This window comes from Centrocercus urophasianus, unplaced genomic scaffold (genome assembly GCF_019232065.1).
Source record: "Centrocercus urophasianus isolate 14NV4802_14NV808 unplaced genomic scaffold, USGS_Curo_1.0 seq_46, whole genome shotgun sequence".
Lineage (NCBI taxonomy): Eukaryota > Metazoa > Chordata > Aves > Galliformes > Phasianidae > Centrocercus > Centrocercus urophasianus.
The window spans coordinates 2,657,321-2,679,439 of record NW_024885044.1 but is presented as its reverse complement, the minus strand read 5'-3'; the positions used below and the strand labels follow the sequence as shown (position 1 = coordinate 2,679,439).

Sequence of the window (22,119 nt, the reverse complement as noted above, 5' to 3'; positions counted from 1 at the left end):
CTCCCTCAGAGGAAGGGACGGCGGCCGTCGAGGGGCGATCCGTCGGCGGGGAGCGGCCGGCTGTTAAACCGGTCGCGTTTGGAGGCTGAACTGAGGGCAGGAAGTGCGGGCGGCTCCTCCCCGCGTGCTCCCGTCCTCCTCCTCCTCCTCGCCCATGTCCGATCCAAGATGGCCGGTAAGTGGGCGCGGGCGGGGGGCGGCACCGGGCAGCGCTGCCACGGACCGTCCTCACCGCCGCCCCCCGAACCAACCCCTCGGTGTCTCTTTTGTTTTTGTTCGTAGGGATCCCTTTGTATTTTGTGGATTTGCAGGATGACTTAGATGATTGTGAGTAACCGTTTTTTATTTTTCTGCCTCCCCGCTCAGGCCCTCCCCCGCCCCACGGCCCCGCTGTCGCGCTCTTTTCACCTCTCCGTTTTTACCCCCGGACGGCTTTCGGGCGGTCTGACGGCTCGCGGGCCTTCCGAGGGATCGCCGTGCTGGCGGGGCGGCCCGCGTCGCTCTCGTCGCCGTGCTGAGGGGCGACGGGTCGGGACCGCCGAGCTGCGAGGCGGGGGGGGGGGGGCCGGGGGCGGCTTAAAGGATTGACTGTGCTGTTGTTGTGGCTGAAAGTTGGCCGGGGCCGTCTGGGGGGATTTTTGCTGTACTAATCCCGACGGGTGATGCCTCTGAAGGCTTTGCTAAAGGCGCTGCGTTTTGTTTTTGGAGCATCTCCGAAGCGCAGACTTCGTTACTGTGTGCGCTGCTGGAGCAGGGCGTGGAAGAAAATCCGCCTCGGTGCTGCTCTTAGCCGACACGAGCCCGTGTGTTTAGGTGAAGTGCCCTTCCTTGGGTGCCAGACGAGGCTGCAGCCCCCGGTCCGGAGTTGTGTCATGGGGTCAGAGCTGTAGGAGTGCGGGGCAGCCTGGAGATAGCTGTGTCTCAAGAGATAAGGCTTCAGCTGCTGCTGGTTTGAACTAGAAAGCGGCTGGCACATAGGGCGGCTGGGATGCTGCGTTTAGTTTTCCATTTAAAAAAAAAAAGAAAACGGATGCAGAATTTGTTTTGTTTGTGCACTGGTTTGTTTAGCATGTGAATGTTATTGTAACAGTGCTGGAAAATGTACAGCAGAAGGATAATTACAGAATAACTTTTCCTGAATCTTATCATTAGTGTTTAAACCCTGTTTAAAGAAGGTGATTTTGAGAAACAGCAGGAGAAACACTGGGTGCAGAACATTGAAGTTCTTGACAGAGAGAGTGGTGAGGTGCTGGAACAGGCTGCCCAGAGTGGCTGTGGATGCCCCGTCCCTGGAGGTATTCAAGGCCAGGTTGGATGAGGCCCTGGGCAGCCTGGTCTGGCATTAAATGGGGAGGGTGGTGGCCCTGCATGTCGCAGGGGGGTTGGAGCTTCGTGATCCTTGAGGTCCCTTCCAACCCTGGCCATTCTGTGGGGTATTAAAGAGGCTAAGTGTCCCCTGGCAAGATGTGCAGGGATGTGGCCTCTGCAGGCAGGGAGGGGGTCTTCCTATGGAACGTCATTAGCTGGTGCTGCTAACTGGTTTTGCTTTCAGTGCTTGAGGCTTTGCCCTTTTGGTAGTAGGACAAAAAGTGTTCATTTGTATTTTGATAATGTTTAGAAAATGTTGGGATTAACTGTATGCAAGATAGCTCATTTTGTTTTGTGTTTGTATCTGTAAGTGTATTACAGAATGTCTTTGATATTTGTGCAAAGACTTAAATTGTAACGGTGTGAGTCTTACTGAATTGTAAATTATAATTAGAAATGAGGAAACCTTGGAGGGTAATACTTGTAGTACATGGGTTTTTTAGCACATAAGGATTTGAAGCCTTGTTAGGGCTATAAGGAGTTGTTATAAGTAGGTACTGGAGGTTGCTGGTTACTGCAGTCAGTAAATGAAAGAAGGCCACACCAAGACCTTAAACGACAAAGCATGCGAGTTTTGAGCAGGATTTAGGTGAGAAAGATATTAGATGATGCGTTTCATCTGTTCTGTAGAGCAGAATCTGTCTCACCTGAGTTTCTCTAACAGCCAGATAGCTGCAACAGCACCTTATTTAAGACTTAGAAATATTCGATGCTTTCTACTCTAATTTAGAAAAAAAAAAAGCAAACAAAAATCCTTTTCATAGTGCTAACAAATGCTCAGCTATGTGAATTGATTGCATCAATTGAATTGAATCCCATCATTGAATTGTTCCCAGTTCCATTTCTCTTTTTTTTGTCTGCAATAAAACAAAGATACCAGTGTGTCATCTGAGTTCTGTTTGCTGAGCATAAAGCACAAACAGCAGAAATAAGTGCAAATATCTCATAGCGTTCTGTGGGTTTGTCCTGGAGTTAGGCGTTCATTCTCCACTAGTTTCCTTTACATATATATATATATATATATATATACATATACATATATATACATACATATATATATATATATATATATACTATCACAGGTGTTCTTCCAACACGTGGGATAGGCTTAGGTAGTTCAGTTGGGAGGGACCTGTAGAGACCATCATATCCATCTGTCTGACCACCTCAGGGCTGACCAGAAGTTCTTGTTTATAACTGAGCAGATTTGAAGTTTTTGTGTTTCACTGGAAAGAAAGTGCTGAATAAATACTTCATTCACCTGTGAGCAAATATTATATACATTAGAAGTACCACCTTATTTTTTTCCATTTATTTACTACTACCCTGTAGTTTAAAACTTGGAGCTATCTATAGCTGCTTCCTTTATGGGGAAAAAAATTGTGAGAGAAGTGGAAATGGGTTCTGCTGTGACTGTTCCGGGTATTGAGAGTGCATGCAAAAATTTCGAGTATTTAACTCTTCATCCTTAGTAAAAGTGGTTTACTCTGTTTTCCCTCAGGTCCTAGAAGCACTAATGTGTACTTAGCCAATTAAATGAATAATAAAACTGCTCAACTAGTAAAGCTAATCCTAGGTGTAGCATTATGGTCAGGCTATAGAGATTTGTTTCACTATCATTTGACTTGGTAGGAATTCTGCTCAAAATGCATGAAGGGGCCAATAGCAAAATGGGCTGCTGAGTGCATTCATTTTTGAGTTGCTCTGTAGTTCAGTAACAAGTGGGAACTAGATGAAGTTAATGGCAAGTGTGTTGGGTTTTCATTATTATTGTTTGTGTTGTTTTCAAGCCTCAGTGAATCGTTGCACAGCGGGTGGCTAGCCTCAAAAATCAGATAGTGCAAGAATGCTCAGTCTGTGTGCACTTCAAATATGTAATGCTGTAATCGTGCAGGCGTGGGGATGGGCAGAAATTGGTTTATGAGATGGGAAAGAGTTACAATCTCCAAAAGGAAATGTGCATCCTCTCCTACAGTCTGTAGCTTCCTGCCAGCCCTCAGTCATACAGTGGGTTTGCTTTGAAGCAGGAAGTGCTGGTACCTTCAGACAAGCTTGGAGGGATCCCAGCACGCGGATAGATCAATCCCTATTAGTTCTGTGTAGTGTAAACTATCTACACTTGTGCAAATAAGTGATTTGAACCTGGCAACTTCATGGTTGTTGTTTATGTGTTCTTAGAAATAATAACGGCCCCTTGAATGAAACTAAGGCTGCCATGAGAACGAGTATAAGAATGAGTAGCACGTGCTACTGGTCAGGTAGCTGTGGGTTCTCTTTTGTCTGTATACATTTTAAGTGGGAACAATTGGTCTGAACCCACAGTTGTCGTCTTTTTGAGTTCCGTTGAGCTGTTGGTGGGAGCTTGTCTCCCAAAAGTAGAGTTGCTCTGTCTTAAAATTCAGATAGGTTCCTTAGAAATGATGCCTTCAGAAATCCAGTCTGTTTGTTTTATTCTTTTGTTCCCCAGAGGACTGCGGCGTAATGTTTTGCCCTGAGTATGTCCAAATAATTTCTTTTTTTTTTTTTTTTTTTTTTTTTTTTAATGACCTGTATATTTCTGTGGAGAATGTTTTGGCTTCAGTTTGCATCTGATACAAGGAAACCATTTCCTAGTCAAAGTAATGGATGTCTTCTGTGAGTTTGAAAGCAATGTCTTCTATAGATTCAGTCCATTTAAGCATGTAAAGTGAAACCTGAGTATTAAATAATGGGAAATCAGTCATATGTATAAAATTGGACTTTCTCCTTGCAGGAAAAAAGCTGAGGCTTAGTATCCCTGAGTAACAAATTATCATTTGTATACAGATTTGTAGTGGATATTGATGCAGTTTAGAGCCAAAGTCCATCACAGCTGGTCTCAGATTAAGGGGTTCTTTAGAGAAGTGTTGGTGACAGAAAACCAGTGGTAAAGGATGGATAGAGTTGAAACTTCGTTATACTGATGAAGGTACAGCCACTGCAGTGCTGAAGAAATTGTCGTGTCGGGAACCTGTGATTCTGTATATGCACCATTTACCTCCTGGCAATTTGAGAGAGTATTATGAAATAATGACGGCTTCTCTTTAGGGTGTGCAAAAGCTTTATACAGTCCGGGATGATGTATTTGGAAATACTTCAGTTTTTTATTTAACCAGAGTACTGAAGGGGTGGTTATGTAGGTCTTCACGTGCATATCTGCTAATCTGCTAAGTATGTCCTGTTCTTCCCCTTTTTGTAAGTGGGAGAAATTGATGCTATAAACGAAACTGTGTCTGGTTTGTTTATTTGTTTAGCCAATGGTTTGCTGTATTTTTTTGGTGGTACTTTTGGGTTGTTTTTTTTTTTTTTTTAAACTTCCCCTCCCTGCAGACAGGAGGTCTCTGCCTATGGAGGCAGCCTGGAGTGCCTGGATTTTTTTTATAGGCAGTTTCAAACACGGACTGTTTGGCCTGTCATTGTGCTTACGAATTATTACCAGTTTTGTGTTTTCTTTACCAATCTAAATACCTAATATAATGTCTTGCCAAGTCAGGAACTGGCTTCTGTTTTACAGTGCTTGTCACTCCTAGCACACGTGCTGGTCTGAGACAGACTATTCCTTGCATCTGAGAAGCAGTAGTGGCATGATTTGTGCTTAAGGAGTATCACACTTGCTGTTATTTGTGTGAACAAAGTCCGAATAATTCAGAAGCGTGCTTTGCTGGGAAAGTTTTAAACTGAGAAATATCAGCTACTCCAGTGCAGTATTTTCTGTCACTTCGATTGCTGTATGTGTTTCTATATGAAATGAGAAACTCTGTAGTTAACAATGTCTGCAGTAAAAGGCTCCCTTAGAAATGAGGTCAAGTTGAGGTGTTTTCTAGGCTACCAATGTGATGTAGATGAGTGAGACCCATGACTTCAGTGAGAAAAAGGAGCCTCGGTAGCTTTGAAGCAGACAAGAGTTTGTGGGTTCAAAGCAATATGGTTTGGGATTTTGTCATTGCAAAAATTGCCATTTCTCTTATTGGGACTGATTCTTATTCTGAATTTGTCTGTTAGTTTGTGGCACACAATTCTTTCACCTGAGCCCTCTTTAACATGCATGTAGTTAGCTCACTCAAGTTGCAATGTGAAATCTTGAAAGGGAAAGATATTATGACAGCTGAAATAGATTGCACTTCAAGGCTTGACTTTACAGCTCTGTATACAAGTGTTGCTCTGTGCTTAATTAGGCATAACTTAGAGATTTTTGTAAGCAGTTTTCAGTGATGCACAGTTTTGCTTTGAAGGATAGTTCTGAAAAAAGTGTTGGTGTAGGATATTTTGTACTTCAGCATCTCTTGCTGACTTTTGTGTGATTTTTAAAATCGCTTTGTTTTGTTGTTCTGTTATACTTGTCTTTCAAGTTGGATTTGAAGATTATGGACCAGACTGTGATAGCATGAGGATAACAGCATTCTTAGACATTCCAGGACAGGACAATTTGACCCCACTGGCTCGTTTAGAAAAATATGCCTTCAGTGAAAATGTATTTAACAGGTAAGGATTCAACAGTTCTGAGTCTACTAGTGGATGTCAGGGGTTCACTACTTCTCTCATTATTTTGCTAAATTGAACATTTGTTTGAAAAACAAGCTGTTACAAAATACTTTCCATAAAAGGTAGTTTAATCCATTGGTTGTTTAATATGTCTTGGACTCCGTCTTTGTTTTGTTGGAGCCTGGCAAAATTGTGCACCTTGTATGTCCGAATGATCGGAGTAGATCTTGGTCTTGTCTTGTAGGGTTTCCATCTGGTTTTGCTAAGATCCTGCCATGTTCCACCCATGTTGTTGACAAGATACTAAGGCGATTAATATGTTGTCTCTTCACAGGCAGATTATTGCCAGAGGTCTTTTGGATGTCTTTCGAGATTTCAGCAATAATGAGGAAGATTTCCTGACTGTAATGGAAATTGTGGTCAGGCTCTCTGAAGATGCAGGTTTGAATGTATTTATTTTAATTTTTGTAATTCTGGACCATGGTGATGTGTTGTGAGGTTATTCTATTTATTTCCTTCAGAAACCAGCAATCTCAGTTGTAACATTTCTGTATGTTTTGAGTCTTTTCATTTTAGTCCATTTTGTAAATGTTAAACCAAAATAAAATCCTGCCTTTTTCTTAAGGTTTCTAATTTTGAATTTACTGATTTAGTTTCTACTTTTTTTAATTGGTAGAGCCAACTGTCCGTACAGAGCTGATGGAACAAATACCTCCAATTGCCATTTTTCTGCAAGAAAGTCGGCCAAAATTCCCAACAGCGTTTTTTGAATACCTGATGCCCATAGTGGTGAGATATCTGACAGATGTGAACAATCAGGTAGGAAAAACAGGCTGTGTGAGTTAAATATCTGGAAGTTTTGTTGTGGTTTGGTAATCCTGAAGCACGAGAAAAAAGGCAATAAGAAATTCCCTGTTAATTGATATCTATTTCTTCTGTAGCACTTTGTATTTATTGAATGCAGCACAGTTTACTATGGAAGTAAATTTATATGGAAGAATATACGTATTTTTTCCTACTTCCCTTAGAGGGGAACTTGCAGGATTTACCTAATGGCATATTGACATTGTGTTACTGGAGTCGTGGCTTCTGAATTCTGACTTACACTTAAGATTTTGGCTTCTCCTCACAATTTGATGCAAGGGCATCTAACAATTAGATTAACATTTAATATTTATTACTAATTATTTATAGTGCTAAACTTTTTTTTTTTTTTTTTCCTCTTTCTTTAACCTTGTACCTTTGTATTCTACAGAAGCATACCTCTTGTAGCTGTCACATCAGTAAATGTTTTTACAGCTGTAGACTTCTGTTTGTTCACATTAACAGGTTAGAAAGGCAGGTCAAGAAGCACTGCTCATACTTTTGGAACAAGATCTTGTTTCTCAGAGTGACATTGAAAACAAAGTGTGTCCAATTCTGTTGGACCTCTCTGCTCCTGACAGCGATGATGAGTATAAAGTGGAAGCTGTGAATGTGAGTGAACTTGAAGGAAAGCTTGTGTCTTTACCTTGTTAGGCTTTTCTTTAATTGCTTTTTTTTCTCTATTTTTTTTATCAGTGTTGTTATAAAGCCCTTTTGGAATGTATTTGTGACAGCTTTTGTGCAGTACTTTAATAAGCCTAAGAGCTCTACAGTAATCATGGAGCCTAAACTTTCTATACCATCACTATTGCAGTTTGTTGTATTTCTCTGTTTATGATAATTTGCTCAGTTGCAAATTGCAGAACTGCTGTAGTGATATAGTTGAAGCTGGAACCACAGCTTGTCTGTTAAGCTGTTAGATCTTGAATCTGTAAGTTTATTAGTTATTTGTAATGTTGAACACTGTTGGAAAAACATAAATTCTCAAAGGATTTGGGCAAGGTCAGGACTTGATACCTTATATTGAGAGATTTAAAAAACATAAGTAACTTTTTAGGAGCAGTTTGGGACTTTGCTTATAAGCTTTCTAATTTTCTTGTCCTTCCTCATATTCTCTTCTTCATTTCAGATAATCTGTAAAATGGCTTCTATGCTGAGCAGAACAACAGTTGAGCACTTGCTACTTCCTCGTTTTTGTGAACTTTGTAGTGATGGGAAATTGTTTCAAGTCCGAAAGGTTGGTGTATTTTCAACTGAAAGAATTTGTGTATATGTAGTTATTCAAATGCCTACTTGAAGAATTAAATTATAACTTTTGCTAATGAAATTTGAAAGATTCTTAGAAGAATGCTTTCCAGTTTTTGGAATGGCTGTAGTTTCTGAAGTTCAGTAAAGAAATAGGTAACAGTCCTTTGGGAATAGCAAGTCTGGGACCATTTAATAGTTTTTCACAACCAATACTTAAACCACCATGGTCAGTACTTCAAAACCAGAAATTCAGAAGGAGTAGATATTTGAGAGATTCATCCTATACTGTTGAACAGAGAAGTCTCAGAAGTGTGAGATTTATTCTAAGTCGTGATCAAGTACAAAGGAAATTCATACTATGAAGTCTTAAAATAGTTCAGTAGATTTAAAGGTCACTTAGAACTTCAGTTTGGACCCTAATGTAAGCTGTGGTTGTTGGAATGTGACCTGTGTTAGAGCTTTATAATTCTGACTTACATTAAATAAATCAGACATTAATGGAGGCCCATGTTAATTGACTTTAGATTTCAGCTACTTCTTTTGCATCATGAATGAATGTCCTATCCTGCCTTAATTATAGAATTTGTAAGTTACTGCCCTGTAAATGGCACCAACTTGAGACCTTGGTTAAACTTTGCTTCAGCAAAGCGCTTAAGCCAGCAAAGAGAGTTCTATCAGTGCACCTAAGTCCTGACCCTCATATCATGTGTTAGTCTGCTTTATTTTTGACAGCTGAAGTTCCAAGTCATTAAACTTCCAGTAGGCTTGTTGGGCCCTTTTAATTATTACTGAAGCAGATGAAACTCTTCACAATGCAGAGTACTTTTCACTATTGATTTCAAAGACATGTGGCTTACGGAAGCCTGCTGTATCGAGTCTTTATCTGGGGTGAGCTAATGTTACAGGATGTAGTTACATGGCTGAAATTTGAATAGTCAAATGTGCCGTTGTTAGTGGGTGTAAGTGGTGAAGTTCATGATGAAACTAAAGCACTTGAAAAGTCCAGAATGTTGTTATTGACTTTTTTTTCTTCAGATTTGTGCGGCTAATTTTGGTGACATTTGTAATGCAGTCGGACAAGAAGCCACAGAAAGACTTCTGGTATGTTGGGAAAAAATAAAAAATAAAAATCCAAATCCATTTACAACACATGTTTTTATCAGTTCAAGAAGTTGAATAATGAGGTCTTTTCTTGTAATCTATGTTGATGCATTTTTGAAATGGTTTTGTATAAGGCTTGATTGCAATTGTATATCAGAACTGGAATTGAGCAGAAATAAACAGCTCTTGTTTTTCAGAATGTTTTTAAATATAATTGGTGGCTCATATGTATACTTTTGAACTACTGACTCTTTCTTTTCCCTGAACTAGATGAACAATCAAGTTATAATTATAAATGGCTAACTTTTCCTGAAATTATATTTTCCAGTGCATGTAGTTATACATAAAGCCCTAATAAAAGTAAATGGGAAATATATATTAACTGAAGAAACAGGGAAAAACTACTTTTAACCTGTCCTCACTCATCTGTTCTGTGAGTTTTCATCGTCTCCAGTTCCAAAGAAATATATTGATAGTAAGTTACTACAGTCTTTGCTTAGTCTTTAATTTGTCTTGGTTTTGCTTATTTTTGGCAGATTCCCAAGTTCTTTGAGCTTTGTTCTGATAGTGTTTGGGGCATGAGAAAAGCTTGTGCTGAATGCTTTATGGCAGTGTCTTACACCACATCCCCAGAGGTCCGCAGGAGCAAACTGTCCCCACTCTTCATCAGTCTTATTAGTGACACTTGTAGATGGGTAAGTAACTCACTTTGTCACTGGTGCGTCCCCCCAGGCAGATCATACACAAGTAATGAGCAAGTCAGAGCCACACTGTAAGTTCTCCACACAAAATTTGCTAGGGTAAGACTCTAATCTAGTAAAATTTAAGCTTCTCTAAAAAGATTTTTAACTTGCATTACCTCTTTTGTTACTATAAAAGAAAATTGATAGAAATTCTAAGTGTAGTCTTCAGAGAATAGGTTGCTTTTGTTAAATGTGTTCTTTGAAGTCTGCACTGAGACCCTTACCATGTTTGTAGATGCACGTTTAATATTCCAACATTCTTTTTATAGATGCCACTTATTTGTTAATTGGTTATTTTTTGTATAAAATGAAGCTGTTGTAGTAAGAAACAACTTCAAACCTAATTTTATTTTAAGCATTAGCTCTACAGGAGTTGCACGAATCCTGAATGTCGTCTTTCTCTTACACCAGGTTCGTCAGGCAGCTTTTCAGTCTCTTGGCCCTTTTATTTCCACTTTTGCAAATCCGTCAAGTGCTGGACTCTACATCCGAGAAGATGGGACACTGAGCATCCGGCCATCAGCACAAGATGTGAATTCCAATTCCTGCCAACCAAGCAGCAGCGTGACTGTAATTGCCTCTACTGCAAATGCTGCATCATGCAGGTAAAGTCATGGGAAAGATGTGCTGTAGGGGAAGGGAGAAATAAGAAGGTAATTCTTTTAGTTGTTGCTTGGGGTAAAAATCTTGAAAATAGTTCCAGGAAAGGAATGAAATACGATGTCTTGCATGTACGTCTGAGTGTAGCCACATTATTAAAGTGTAATTGATGTTTATGGCTTCAAAGGAAGATAAAGGGAAGACTGGTGAAATAAAGCATAGTACTAACATATTTTCTGTCTTTCTGCAGACAAAATAAGCTTCTGTAGTTGAAACTATTTTTCTGAAGTATTTCACTGAGGAATTACTGTTATAGATATTTTATATGGATAACTGTGTGTTTGTTATCAGTTTGGAACAACCAATGGAAATCAAATCAGAGTCATCAACTGAGGAGACTTCAGCTGAAGTTAATGTGCCAGTCTCTGTTGAGAACCTCAGTAGAGACACGTGGGAAGCAAGTTCAGATTGCTGTATGAGTTCTGGAGAAGATCTGTCTAGATTGCCTCAGGATGATGGAGTTGTTGCTGGTGTGGAAGTCGCTAAGGACATCAATTTTCCAGCAGTTACCTCAAGGCTACAGTGTTCTGAGGATGTATTTAATACTTTTCTCTACTGGCGGCCTCCGCTGCCTGATATAAGTCAGGAGCTGGAGTTGCTTCAGTTCAAGACTGAGAAGCACAAAGACAGCTGCTCAGGGCCGTGTAATAACTGCGTTGCTAGCAGTGAAATAAAAAAGGTTCTGGAAAGCTTACAGGAGCACATAGATGATCCAGATGTTCAAGGTGAGACTAACAAAGAAAATAACATTCTTTCCCAGTAGATCCTCACCTTTACAGAAATCTTTGGCTGCTTTTTGGTGGTGATGACATCGGTCATCCTTAATCAAGTTTCTCATTCCACTGAATCTCTCAAGTGTTGCAGTGAATTAGCTTGTAAATATGCCTTTTATCAATTCTTCTGTTTCCCTAATTTCCAAAGTATTCTACTGTTCTTTAAATTATCCTCTGTTGTGTCTTGAGGCTGCTTGCTGTAGGCATGTGGAAATACAGCTGCTGTGGTTTTTTTTGTTCTGAACAATTAGTAACTTCCTGTTCATAGAAGCAGTGCACTGTAACAGTACAGTTTGTCCACATTAACTGGTGATTCTGGTCAGTGGTAAACCTGACCTTTTATTTTCCATCTACTTCTGCTAACCAGTTTAGAAGTGGTGTGACTAATTTCCTCCCCTAGCTAGAATTTTTTAATAATGTTTTTAAATGCGTATTCGACTGCCTGGAGAAGGCATTAAAAATCCAAGAATATGAAAAAGAATTTGTATTAATATGTTTGACATGGTGAGGAATGGGATGTGAGCTGGTATGCTGTGATACTTCATGAGGATTGTCAGAAGTGTCTTTCAGTAGTAGAAATTAATAGATGTTTCTGTTGAAAACATAAATTAAGAGCAACAATTTGGATGTATTAAAGTGGAGATTTTGTGGAAGAGTAATTGGCTTTTCAAATATCAAGTGTTTGCATGTTTATGTGAAGCTTAGTTTGGACTTTTTTTATTCCTTCAGATTAAGTAATTACAAGTTTAATTCTTTTAAGTGCAGAAAAGAGACTGAATGGTATCTTTTGCTTTATACAGCTCAGGTCCAAGTGTTGTCTGCTGCTCTCAGAGCTGCTCAGTTTGATTCTGTTGGGGATTGTGAGACGAGAAAAATGGAAGAGAGCAGTGGTGAACTTCAGAACCAAACCATTTCAGATCAAACAGCTGTTTCAGATGCAACCTGTAACCAGGTGGAGGAAGGCACTCTTTCATCCTCTATGTCCCAAGATAGCATCAGTGAGCAGCCCACTACCAATGTACTGAAAAACACAGTAAGTATGTATTGTGCTCTGTGGCTGATAGGAATTCTTACCAGCTGAAGTAGTGTTTTTATGTAGACAGTGACATCGACCCAATTCTGGCCTATAGGCCCTCAAGTATTGCTACCAAAATAAAACTATTGAGGGTTATTATTTCTGTGTACTCACAGAGAACCTGTGAGGTAAAACTTTGTGGTAACCCTGAACGATTTTTCATATGAAACATATCAAGTACAGTCTCAGTTCTTCCTGCAATAAATTTAAAATTAATCTTTTTATCTTCATGTGGAAGGCTGAATTAGATGTGACATCTACACAGTTCCTGGTACACACACAATTTCTTGATCACAATGTACACATTGCAGAATTATTTGTGCCTTAATAGTATTTCTGATAATAATTTTGAATAAAGGAAAAAGAAAAAAAACAAAACAAAACAAAAAACTAGCTTCATTTGTGAACAAAAGCTGTACTTAAAACTGTACAAACAAAATTGTACCAACAAACAAAAACTTAAAAAGACCAACACCCAAACTGTATGATCTTATAAGACTCCCTGTGGTTTTGGCCTTTTAAACCTTTTAATTCTTTCAGTTTTCATATTTGGAGGGAGATGTGTGATTTTTTTTTTTTTTTTTTATTTTTTTATTTTTTTTCTTTTTCCAAAAGAAGTTACCCATTTATCATATTGATTTAGTGAAGCAACTGCTCTGCTACCTTGCTTAATCTTTAATTTCAGTTCAAGAGTAAAAAATGTAGTAAAGTAGCCATTCGAACTCTGAATGAATGTTAGTTTATTGCATTAAAATACCTTTGTTTTTATAAGTAAATCTAACTACCATTCCCCTTTCTGTTATTGCAGTCTTAATAGTGTTTGTCTTTAGTATTGAACCGTTATCTTTTTTGCGCTTGTACAAACACTGAGCAAGGCTTTGCCTGTACAAGGTTTTGTTTACAAAAGGCTGTTTTGTATCTGAATTGCATTGTTCTTGGTGTGATGCTTTGAAATATTGCAAATGGTGCTAAGGCTGTCTGATTTCATTGCCTAGAATGTCCTTCTGCAGGACTCGGAACAACACAGAGGAACCAGTGTATTCTTAAAGAAAGAACAGGAGAATCATCCTCCGTTTGAAGACGACAAATCAAAGTTACAGGTGACTGAAATACCACCTGCTTTAGCTGAGTTCATCTTATCCTTAATACAGCGTTAGCTTTTGCAGTTGTAGAATGTGAAGAAATGCTCTGAGCATTTAAGGAGAAATTTATTTTAAATCTGAAAACTAGAAAAATAGTTTCTGGTAAACAAGTTTAAGTGCTGCCTACTGGGTAGAGGCAATCTGCAACAAAGGTAGGAGTTAACTGTACTTTTCACTGGATTTATTGTTTGTCTTCAGTGAAGAATGTATTTTCAGTTTGATTCGATGTAGCACATTGATAAAGTAATATTTACTGTTCATTACTGAATGGTGTATCTTAATGGGAAGACAAATTAGTTGTTTACAGTGAAGCTAACCCACAAAACAGGGTTGCTGTTGTTTTAACTTAGATGCCAACTAATTGGTAACAAGACAATACTGTAGCACAATAGGAATGTTTTCTTACTGATTTTTAAATTAAAGGAAAATGTGTGTTTCTCATGTGCTCTCTTGCTTTACAGGATATCATACCTCAACCTTTACTTGACCAGTACTTGTCCATGACTGACCCTGCTCGTGCCCAGACGGTTGATACTGAAATAGCCAAGCACTGTGCATACAGTCTTCCTGGAGTGGCCTTAACGCTGGGTAGGCAAAACTGGCACTGCTTGAAAGATACCTATGAGACACTGGCCTCAGATGTGCAGGTAAAAAACAAAACAAGTACCACAACCAAGCAAAACCAAACAAATGAAAAAGTTGTCTCCAACCAGAGTTTTGAGTAGCTTTTTTTTTTGGTTTGCTGTGCTGAAGTTATAACAGACTTTCTTGTAAGTGATTAAACATAGACTAAAAATAAAAAAATCAGAATTTAAATCAGTCCATAAATGTAATTGGCACTTCCTATTGCTGTGCAGCTTGCTTCAGTTGTTCTGCTCTCTCAGTCCCTCACATGGGTGCCTTTGAAAGCTTTGTTTTGTTTTCTGATGATTGTGCCTAATCTATATCAATTCTTAAACTGTTTGCAGTGGAAAGTACGTCGAACGTTGGCTTTCTCTATACATGAGCTGGCAGTTATTCTGGGGGATCAGCTAACAGCTGCTGATCTGGTGCCAATTTTCAATGGTTTCCTGAAAGATCTCGATGAAGTGCGCATTGGTGTCCTTAAACATCTCTATGATTTTCTAAAGGTAGGAAAGCATAAAAGCTAATGTAATTTCTCAAGAAACCATAATTGAGTGGAAAAAAAAGAAGTGTGTTTTAGTTAGAGATACAGACATCAATATCTAATTGTAAAAGCCAAAGTTTGTGCTATGCTGCCACTTGTCTCTTATAACCCAGTAAAATATCAAAACTGAAAACTTCTGTAAACGTGGTTGTAAAAGCTCCTGATACAGGGAAAGAATAAGTACTTTGAGAGAAGGGAGCAAATGTTTGTGGTCTGCTGCACAGTAAGCAAAGATCCCTAGTTTTTGGTTGGTAATTGTAATGCCTAGAGATGGTGCTTTGTCAGATGTCCTTGCAGAAGGGAAGATTTGTGTGGGTTTGTTTTGGTGGGTTTTTCTTTTTGGATGTCTTTGTCTGGCCTGTCCAGGTAGTTGGCTGGTTATGCACAATTTGCAGTAAATATCTTGTGGATGACCTTGCTTTCAAGTGGGAAAAGACACACAGATGTTAATAGAGAAATTCAGCAGAGTTTTTAACTTGAGTAGTTTCATGGTAATATTGCTTTTTTTCAGTTACTTCATGCGGACAAAAGACGAGAATATCTTTACCAGCTTCAAGAATTTGTGGTGACTGATAACAGCAGGAACTGGAGGTTTCGTTATGAGTTGGCAGAGTATGGGAACTTTCATGTACATTACTAACTTGGGAATGGATTATTATGCTGAGGAGTTAGTGGATAATAATCCTAACTAGCATTTTTTTCTTACTTTCTTAAATGGCAAATTGTGTTGTAATTGAGCACAATAGAAGCTTGAATACCTGTCACGTATCAAAGTGAAGTTCTGATTTGCATGGAGCTTCTGAAATAAGACAATCTGATAGATGCTACTCAGTGAGGTTTCAGATTTTACTCAGTTCTGGACTGACTGTAAAGTTAAGGAAATGTATTAGAAAAATGATTCTGTGTGTTTGCTATCCTGCAGATATGTAACCTATTGTTAGAAGCATTATTCAGTTGGTATTTGGGGATATAGTATTGATAGTGACGTCTCCCAATTCTTCAGTTCTTTTTCTTGCAAACCTTATTGGTAATTGATATATCCAAAGAATGTTTGTAAACTGTTTGCAGCTGAAAACTGGTCTTTCTATTTATCTCACTGCTTTGTTTGTGATATTGAGGATGTAATTTCCCTTTGTAGTTTAACTCAAGAAACTAAATCTTGCTGTGGTGCAGTTCTGTTGTACAGCAGTCCTCTGACATCTAGTGGAGGCTGCTGTTACTTTGTGGTTGATTTGTTGATGGCTGCAGTAATGTAGTTGGTGTGACTGAAGTGAGCTCTGTGCAGTTTCCTAAATTTAAATCATTTTCTGAAACATAGCCTTAATTTTCTGTAGAAATCTGTCATTTTTACGTTGCAGTAAGGTAGCTGATACTGGCCTGAAGTTGTGAAGAAACTTCTCATTCTGCTTCAATTTGTAGTTTTTGTTATTTTGATGCATTTGGACAGCTAGTTTGGGTAGAAGTTTCTCTAGCACTGCTTCACTGAATAAAGCATGTGCCTCTTTTGATACATGTATGTACCTTTCTAAAGAGAAGATCTGTTCAAGTGCTTCATAATAACCACGGTGATTTCGAGGCTCCAAGTGATTCTTCCTTACCTCTAACAGTCGGTGTTGAAGCAGGTTAGTGGTGCACTTGTGTGACCCAATTGCTTCTTTGTTTCAGGCAGCTAATCCTGATACTGGAACTCTACAATCCCAATGATGTCTATGACTACTTAAGACATATTGCACTAACTCTCTGCTCTGATAAAGTTTCAGAAGTTCGGTGGATCTCCTTCAAACTGGTTAGTTTTTATCTTCACTTATGCTTTCTCTGCAGAAGTCTTATCTCCAGAATAAACATAATAATTTATTAAATTCTGTAAGCAGAGCTGATTATGCTGTATATGCTTGTTTTCTCTTTGTGAGATTCAAATACAACAATCTCCTTTTCCTCAGGGCTACAACGTGTTTCATTTCTTTTTTTCATCTCCTCCCCTTCCTTTGCTCACAGGTTGTAGCAATACTGCAGAAGTTCTATGCAAACAATGCAAGTGCACTGGGATTAAATTTCATTAATGAACTCGTAGTGAGGTTTCGCCACTGCTCCAAGTGGGTTGGAAGACAAGCTTTTGCCTTCATTTGTCAGGTTGGAATTTTCATTGTGTGGTTAAATGTAAATCAACTTTGGAACCAGTTTGAGGCTTTCCAATAATGTAGTCAAAGCTGAAATCCAAAATTTCTTAAAATTCTGTAAATTGGTCTGGCCTTGGCAATAGGGAATGGCTGTCCAGTTTTGAAACTGTTGCCTCTGTTGTGCTGTGCCTCTTGCTGGAAAAACTGATCCTTGTCTTTTCTGGCATCCTTGTAGCTGAGATGGGAAATAAGTCCTAGTACGATAACATTCTGTAATACCTCCTTTGACTTTGCTTGGACAAGAGATTATATGGACTTTTTTGAATGTTCAGGCAAAATTAAGGACAAGATAGGAAAGAGTGACAAAAACAGTCTTTTTAACACAGCTCTTGCTCTTATTTTTTTGCTTTTATCTTGTAGGCTGTGGTAGAAGAAGAATGTATGCCTGTTGATCAGTTTGTTGAACACTTACTGCCCAGTCTCTTAAGTCTTGCTTCAGATCCTGTGCCAAACGTAAGGGTTCTGCTTGCCAAGGCTCTGAGGCAGACATTATTGGAGAAAGGTATGGTCTCTAACTTCCTCTCAAAGGTCCAGTCTCATGAATGTTGTCCTTCATCTGCCAGTGCAGTTACTCATAAATTGGCCAGCTTGACTGGTAAAAACTTATTTAGTTCTGTTCATACCGAAAGCACGATGATACATTGCAATCTGGGATATTGCACTTAAATCTATATTCCTAAATCAGAATTTACACATGTATAACAGTGTCTTTTTTGACTTGAAATGATTGTTCATCATCCATAAGGGGCTGTAAATTGGCAGGGATAATACATCAAGTGCAGTCCTTCATCCACTAGGGGGCGGTTACATACTTGCTTAAGGCAGGAAGTAGCTCTGTTACTCCCTGTTACTGCATGTATTTATTTTTGGTATCTATAATGCTTACAGCAAATATTTTTTATTTCAAAATTTTAAACATCATCTTAGTTACTCTTACTTTATTTCATGCATTTATTTTGAATTAAGTATATTTTCATTTGGTACTTCAAATGAAGCTGTACCTCTTTCTGAAACGGTTTGCTTTGTTTTTGTCTCAAGGTAACAATTGTAGTAGGAGATAATGTCATTTTCTGTGCTGCTAAGATTTTCACTATTATCATTCCTTGGAAAACAAAAAAAGACTGATTTCTGGTTAATCAAAGCAAGGCACAGAGATTTCCTCTGCTTTTTCTCAGTTAAAGTTATGGCGAGTGTTTTCTGAAACACTGTATAGCTGCAGCTTCCTGAGCCTCTTTCTGTTGGCTGATATGCTTCCATTTAGGAACTAGAAATTCTTCATGTACCTAGTAAGATAAATAAGAAGCTGCATATTTTTATCAGTTTCCTTAGCTTGCTGTAATGTCTCTACAAAGTCTATAAATGAGATGAGAGACGTCCATGTATTTTCAGCTTTCTCGGTATTTCTGTGCTGTGTATGCCCTGTGGTTTAAAAGGTTCTTTTTGGCTTTGATTAAAATTCTCATTTTCTCCCTTATTCCAGCTTATTTTAAGAGTGTTGGCAATCCTCACCTAGAAGCTGCAGAGGAGACTATTCAAGCTTTGCAGTCTGACAGAGATCAAGATGTGTCCTTCTTTGCTACCATAAAACTAAGGCAAAACAACATGGACAGTTCTCCCACTGAGAAACAAAACTAGTATGTTCTTCTCCAGTAAGCTCTGAACATCAAAATTATTATTTGCACAGCATTCATGGTTAGTATGAATAAGGTGGACAAACAAAAACTACTTCTTGCCTTCTTGAGTTAAAAAGGGCCTATTGAGAATTGCCATCATCTTCATTCCATGACTACTTTCCATCTACAACTGTTTTTCTACCTTTGTTTTTGAGCAATTCATTTTTGGTTTTTTTTTTCTTTACAAATGTGGCTGGTAACTGCAGGCTAGGTCACAATTTGGTGTTGTCAGTTCTTACACATAGTTTATGTTCTCAGTAATTAGAAATCCCTTTTTTTTAACAAAACAGTTCCATTAGTTGCTTGCTATAAGCTTACAATATTTTCTAAACCTTGCAACTTCATTATAGCAAATTTACCTGAAGATATTATTTTCTCAGTTTTATTGTAGCTTTTGTATTGTTCCAAGTGTTGCATTTTATTTTAACTGGAGGAATTGTATATATGTAAATAGCTCTTAATTTTTAACAAGAAAAGATGAAGAATTCTTTTCTGTATCAGTGGAAAAAAGCTCAATCATTTCATTTTATAAAGTAGTTATTCTGCTGGAGGTAAAGCACGGTTCATTTTTACTTAATATAATGTGATATTTTTCAAAGCACAGAGCTCTGACTTTTTGTGACTTTTCTGTTTATTACTAAACTGTACTCTTACAGGTGTTAACGCTGCTGCTGTTACTGCTGGTGCTTGTAGCTGTAGAGGGACTGTTAATGTCTCAAACTGAAAATTACTCATTCCATCCTAGTGAAGTTCCCTTCAGCTAAAGGATTCAGTTCTTACTACACGTTAGTATCTTTGGAAGGATATCACAGGATTTTATAGACCTAGGCTCTTTTACAGGTCTATTTCATGCCCGCTTCATTTGAAGAGCACTGTGAAGTGGGCCAACGTTCAGATCCCCATCAACCTGTTACTTTTTTCATAAGATGTAGAGGACAGAGGACATCTAAGTTCTGGAGAAACTCCAAATAGTAAGTGTTCAGGGTAAAGGTGTTAATTCAGTTTGCTCTAGGACTTTTGTTTATTATATGGTAAGTATAGAGGCAGGCAACAGGTGTAGGCTACTGAGATCCTTAGGCTTGAGCAGGACGTGCCTTTTGTTGATTTAGGTCTTTCAGAAGACAATATACAGATGGAACAAAATTCCGTTAATCTGACAGCTTCTGACTAGTTTGCAGAATTACAAAGCTGCTAATTCTTGGTGGATGCTGTCTTCTGTTATGCTCCAAACCTACATTACCCCCGTAGGGCCTGAAACAAAAAGAGGTTTGTTTGTTTGGTTTGGTTTGGTAGTTTGTCTTGTTCAAGAAGAAAAAGTTCTCAATACTAGAAAAATGGTTTCATGTAATAAGTTACTTTGTGTACCCATTAATTTGTTGTCAGTAGACCTGTGGAGATATTTCTGTCCTCTTATTTCACTTCTTTAAATTAATTTTTAAGATGTGGCATTGTCTGAGATGCAGAGTCCAGCTGAGGAACCTACTTGCTGTATTTTTTAAGGGTACAGTTTTGTATCAGTTTGTCTAACTAGTCTTGTATTATAATGTACAGTATTTGTAATAAATTGTTTTCTTGTGAGTTCGCAATACTTTTGGAAAATAAAGGCAGAAATGTACCATTGCCATCACTGCTCTTACAGAAACAGCATAAGCTGTAAATTCTGCAGCATTCTACATTTAATTTTTTACAATTTTTTTAAATAATTTTAACTGGTTCTACAGACTTTTTATGATTGCAATTTCTTAACAAAGATTATTCAAGTTAATTTTTTCTAGTTCTAATATCTTTTTCTAATGCTGGCTTTATATTGGTATTTTATAACAGTTCAAATTTTCTAAGGCCTTTCTGAGAAGGTTTTACTTCTGTTTTTCTATTACCAGCTCACTAAATTTCTCAGCACTGATCAAAGTTTTTGTGTGTATATGTAAGTATGTTTGTAATGTACATGAAGTTGAGCATTGACACAGCCCAGGCTTCTGTTTGTTAGATAATGTTTTGTCACCTTGCAATAATCCACTGAAAAACACACAAGCTTTTGTGTTTTGGCATGTTTGATTAGTGTTCATTAAGAATTTTTAGTTAGAATATATATATACCTATATATAAAAACAATAAGCCACCATCTGTAGAAGTTCACTGAAAACTAAATACAGATCTTTGTTTTTGACAGTATTTAATACCTCTCTAGCTCTGAAAATCACATCTGTTCCAAATGGTAAGATTTCATTTGGAGCATTCAGAAATTTGTTTGAACTCTACAGTTGCATGCACTAATGGAGGACACCATAGCTTTTGGGAGTGTCTTTTTTTCTTTTTGTATGACAAAGTGCAGGTCTGTTGGTGCAGGTTTACCCTTTACAAGGTTTGCCTTTTTGTTGCAATTTTCTACTAGAAATGATTTCAGCATGACTAAAGACTGCACTTTACATCTTGTTCTGGACAAATGTATACAGTGATGAGTAAAGCTGTGTGTTAGCATACAATCCTCTGGGTTTAAATTATGCAAAAAAAAAAAAAAGTATGTATTTTAAAAGCCAGACGAAACAAAGTTAGTTAATCCACTTCCACAAAAACAGTATGAATATCACTTTAAAGCATTTCTAGCTAAGGAACATGAAAATAATGTTAGTGGGTGCAATATTGCTTGACTGTTACAGGAAATCATCAAGCACTTGTAATCCAAAGCATGTTAGTCATGTTGCTTGGAATTCAAACTCACTGGTATCTTATGTATGATGTACACTTGGCATCTGTGGGGATGCTGCCCTAGTGGCAGCTGTGACTGTACACAGTGTTGTTTAGAACCCAGTTAATGGAGACACTCTGGAAGTGTCATTCATTTGTCAGAATAGAGAATCTATGTAACTTTCTATTTGTATTTATCTCAATAAAATCTGTGACTGTTTTATAAATCAGCTTGTAACTGACTTTTGTCATTAGTGGGATAAGAATCTGTTCCTTTGGTTACTGAAAATCTCCCTGTCATAAGTGCAATCATCTCTTTAAACCAGGGTCTTTTGGAATTCATCATGATGTGTAATAAAAAATCCATTAGATGTCCGTAGATTTGAAGTAGCTTTCAGCACTTACTCCTCAAAGCAAGCATGCCAGCAGTACTTTGAAACTTAGATTCTGTCAGAACTGGAGCTCTAACAAGATATATTTTAAGTGGAAAAGACTTGTGGATGTGTTGGATGAGAGTGGCATTCAGATCTTTATATTATATCCTTCCAAATTTTAGTTAGGAGCAACATTCTGGACTTTTCAGAGTGATGCCCTCAGACATCCTGCATAAATGAATGATTGTGAAGCTTTTAGACTTTGAGGGGGGAATGGGTAATCAGCACCTGGCTGGTTGGATTTGCTTCTCATATGAGGAGTCTTCTGTATGTTCTGCTGCTGCAGTCATCCTTTTGTTTGTTTCAGACGCTGGCTGTTCCATCTCTTGCTCTGGAGCTTTTGCCAACTGTTGCAAAAGAACATAGGATCTCTCCCCTTCTTTTTTCTCTGCAAGATTTAACATGATGTAAAAATGAAGAGAATGAGCAGCCCCTTGCACCTCCTAGTGAAGCGTTTCCTCACTTTGCATAAAGACAGGAGAAGCCTGTGTAGCAAAAGTGGAAACAC

At 38.2% G+C, this 22,119-nt stretch overlaps 1 protein-coding gene across 3 annotated transcripts; it reads left to right on the top strand.

The window, feature by feature from the left end:
* The first annotated feature begins 16 nt into the window (after positions 1–16).
* On the top strand, positions 17–21,404 carry LOC122168819 (serine/threonine-protein phosphatase 4 regulatory subunit 1-like). 3 transcript variants are annotated; one of them, XM_042834429.1, is made up of 20 exons: positions 17–175; positions 283–327; positions 5,736–5,868; positions 6,203–6,309; positions 6,545–6,687; positions 7,198–7,344; positions 7,862–7,969; positions 9,016–9,081; positions 9,618–9,776; positions 10,236–10,429; positions 10,776–11,209; positions 12,058–12,290; positions 13,343–13,432; positions 13,936–14,121; positions 14,443–14,604; positions 15,154–15,254; positions 16,308–16,428; positions 16,638–16,772; positions 17,180–17,321; positions 18,300–21,404. In XM_042834429.1, exons 1-20 carry the CDS (start codon positions 169–171, stop codon positions 18,452–18,454), a joined length of 2,868 nt encoding a protein of 955 aa, XP_042690363.1. In that variant the 5' UTR covers positions 17–168; the 3' UTR covers positions 18,455–21,404. The 3 variants fall into 3 exon arrangements, with proteins under 3 accessions (XP_042690363.1, XP_042690362.1, XP_042690364.1); XM_042834428.1 differs by having other exon boundaries at positions 13,328–13,432; XM_042834430.1 differs by lacking the exon at positions 283–327 and having other exon boundaries at positions 13,328–13,432.
* The last annotated feature ends 715 nt before the right edge of the window (positions 21,405–22,119 follow it).

What these genes read in the sequence shown, in the direction of transcription:
- LOC122168819 (XM_042834428.1), top strand. An exon ending in TTAGTGACACTTGTAGATGG is followed by an intron (nt 9,777 to 10,235) that starts GTAAGTAACTCA and finishes CTCTTACACCAG; the next exon opens with GTTCGTCAGGCAGCTTTTCA. An exon ending in TTTCGTTATGAGTTGGCAGA is followed by an intron (nt 15,255 to 16,307) that starts GTATGGGAACTT and finishes TCTTTGTTTCAG; the next exon opens with GCAGCTAATCCTGATACTGG.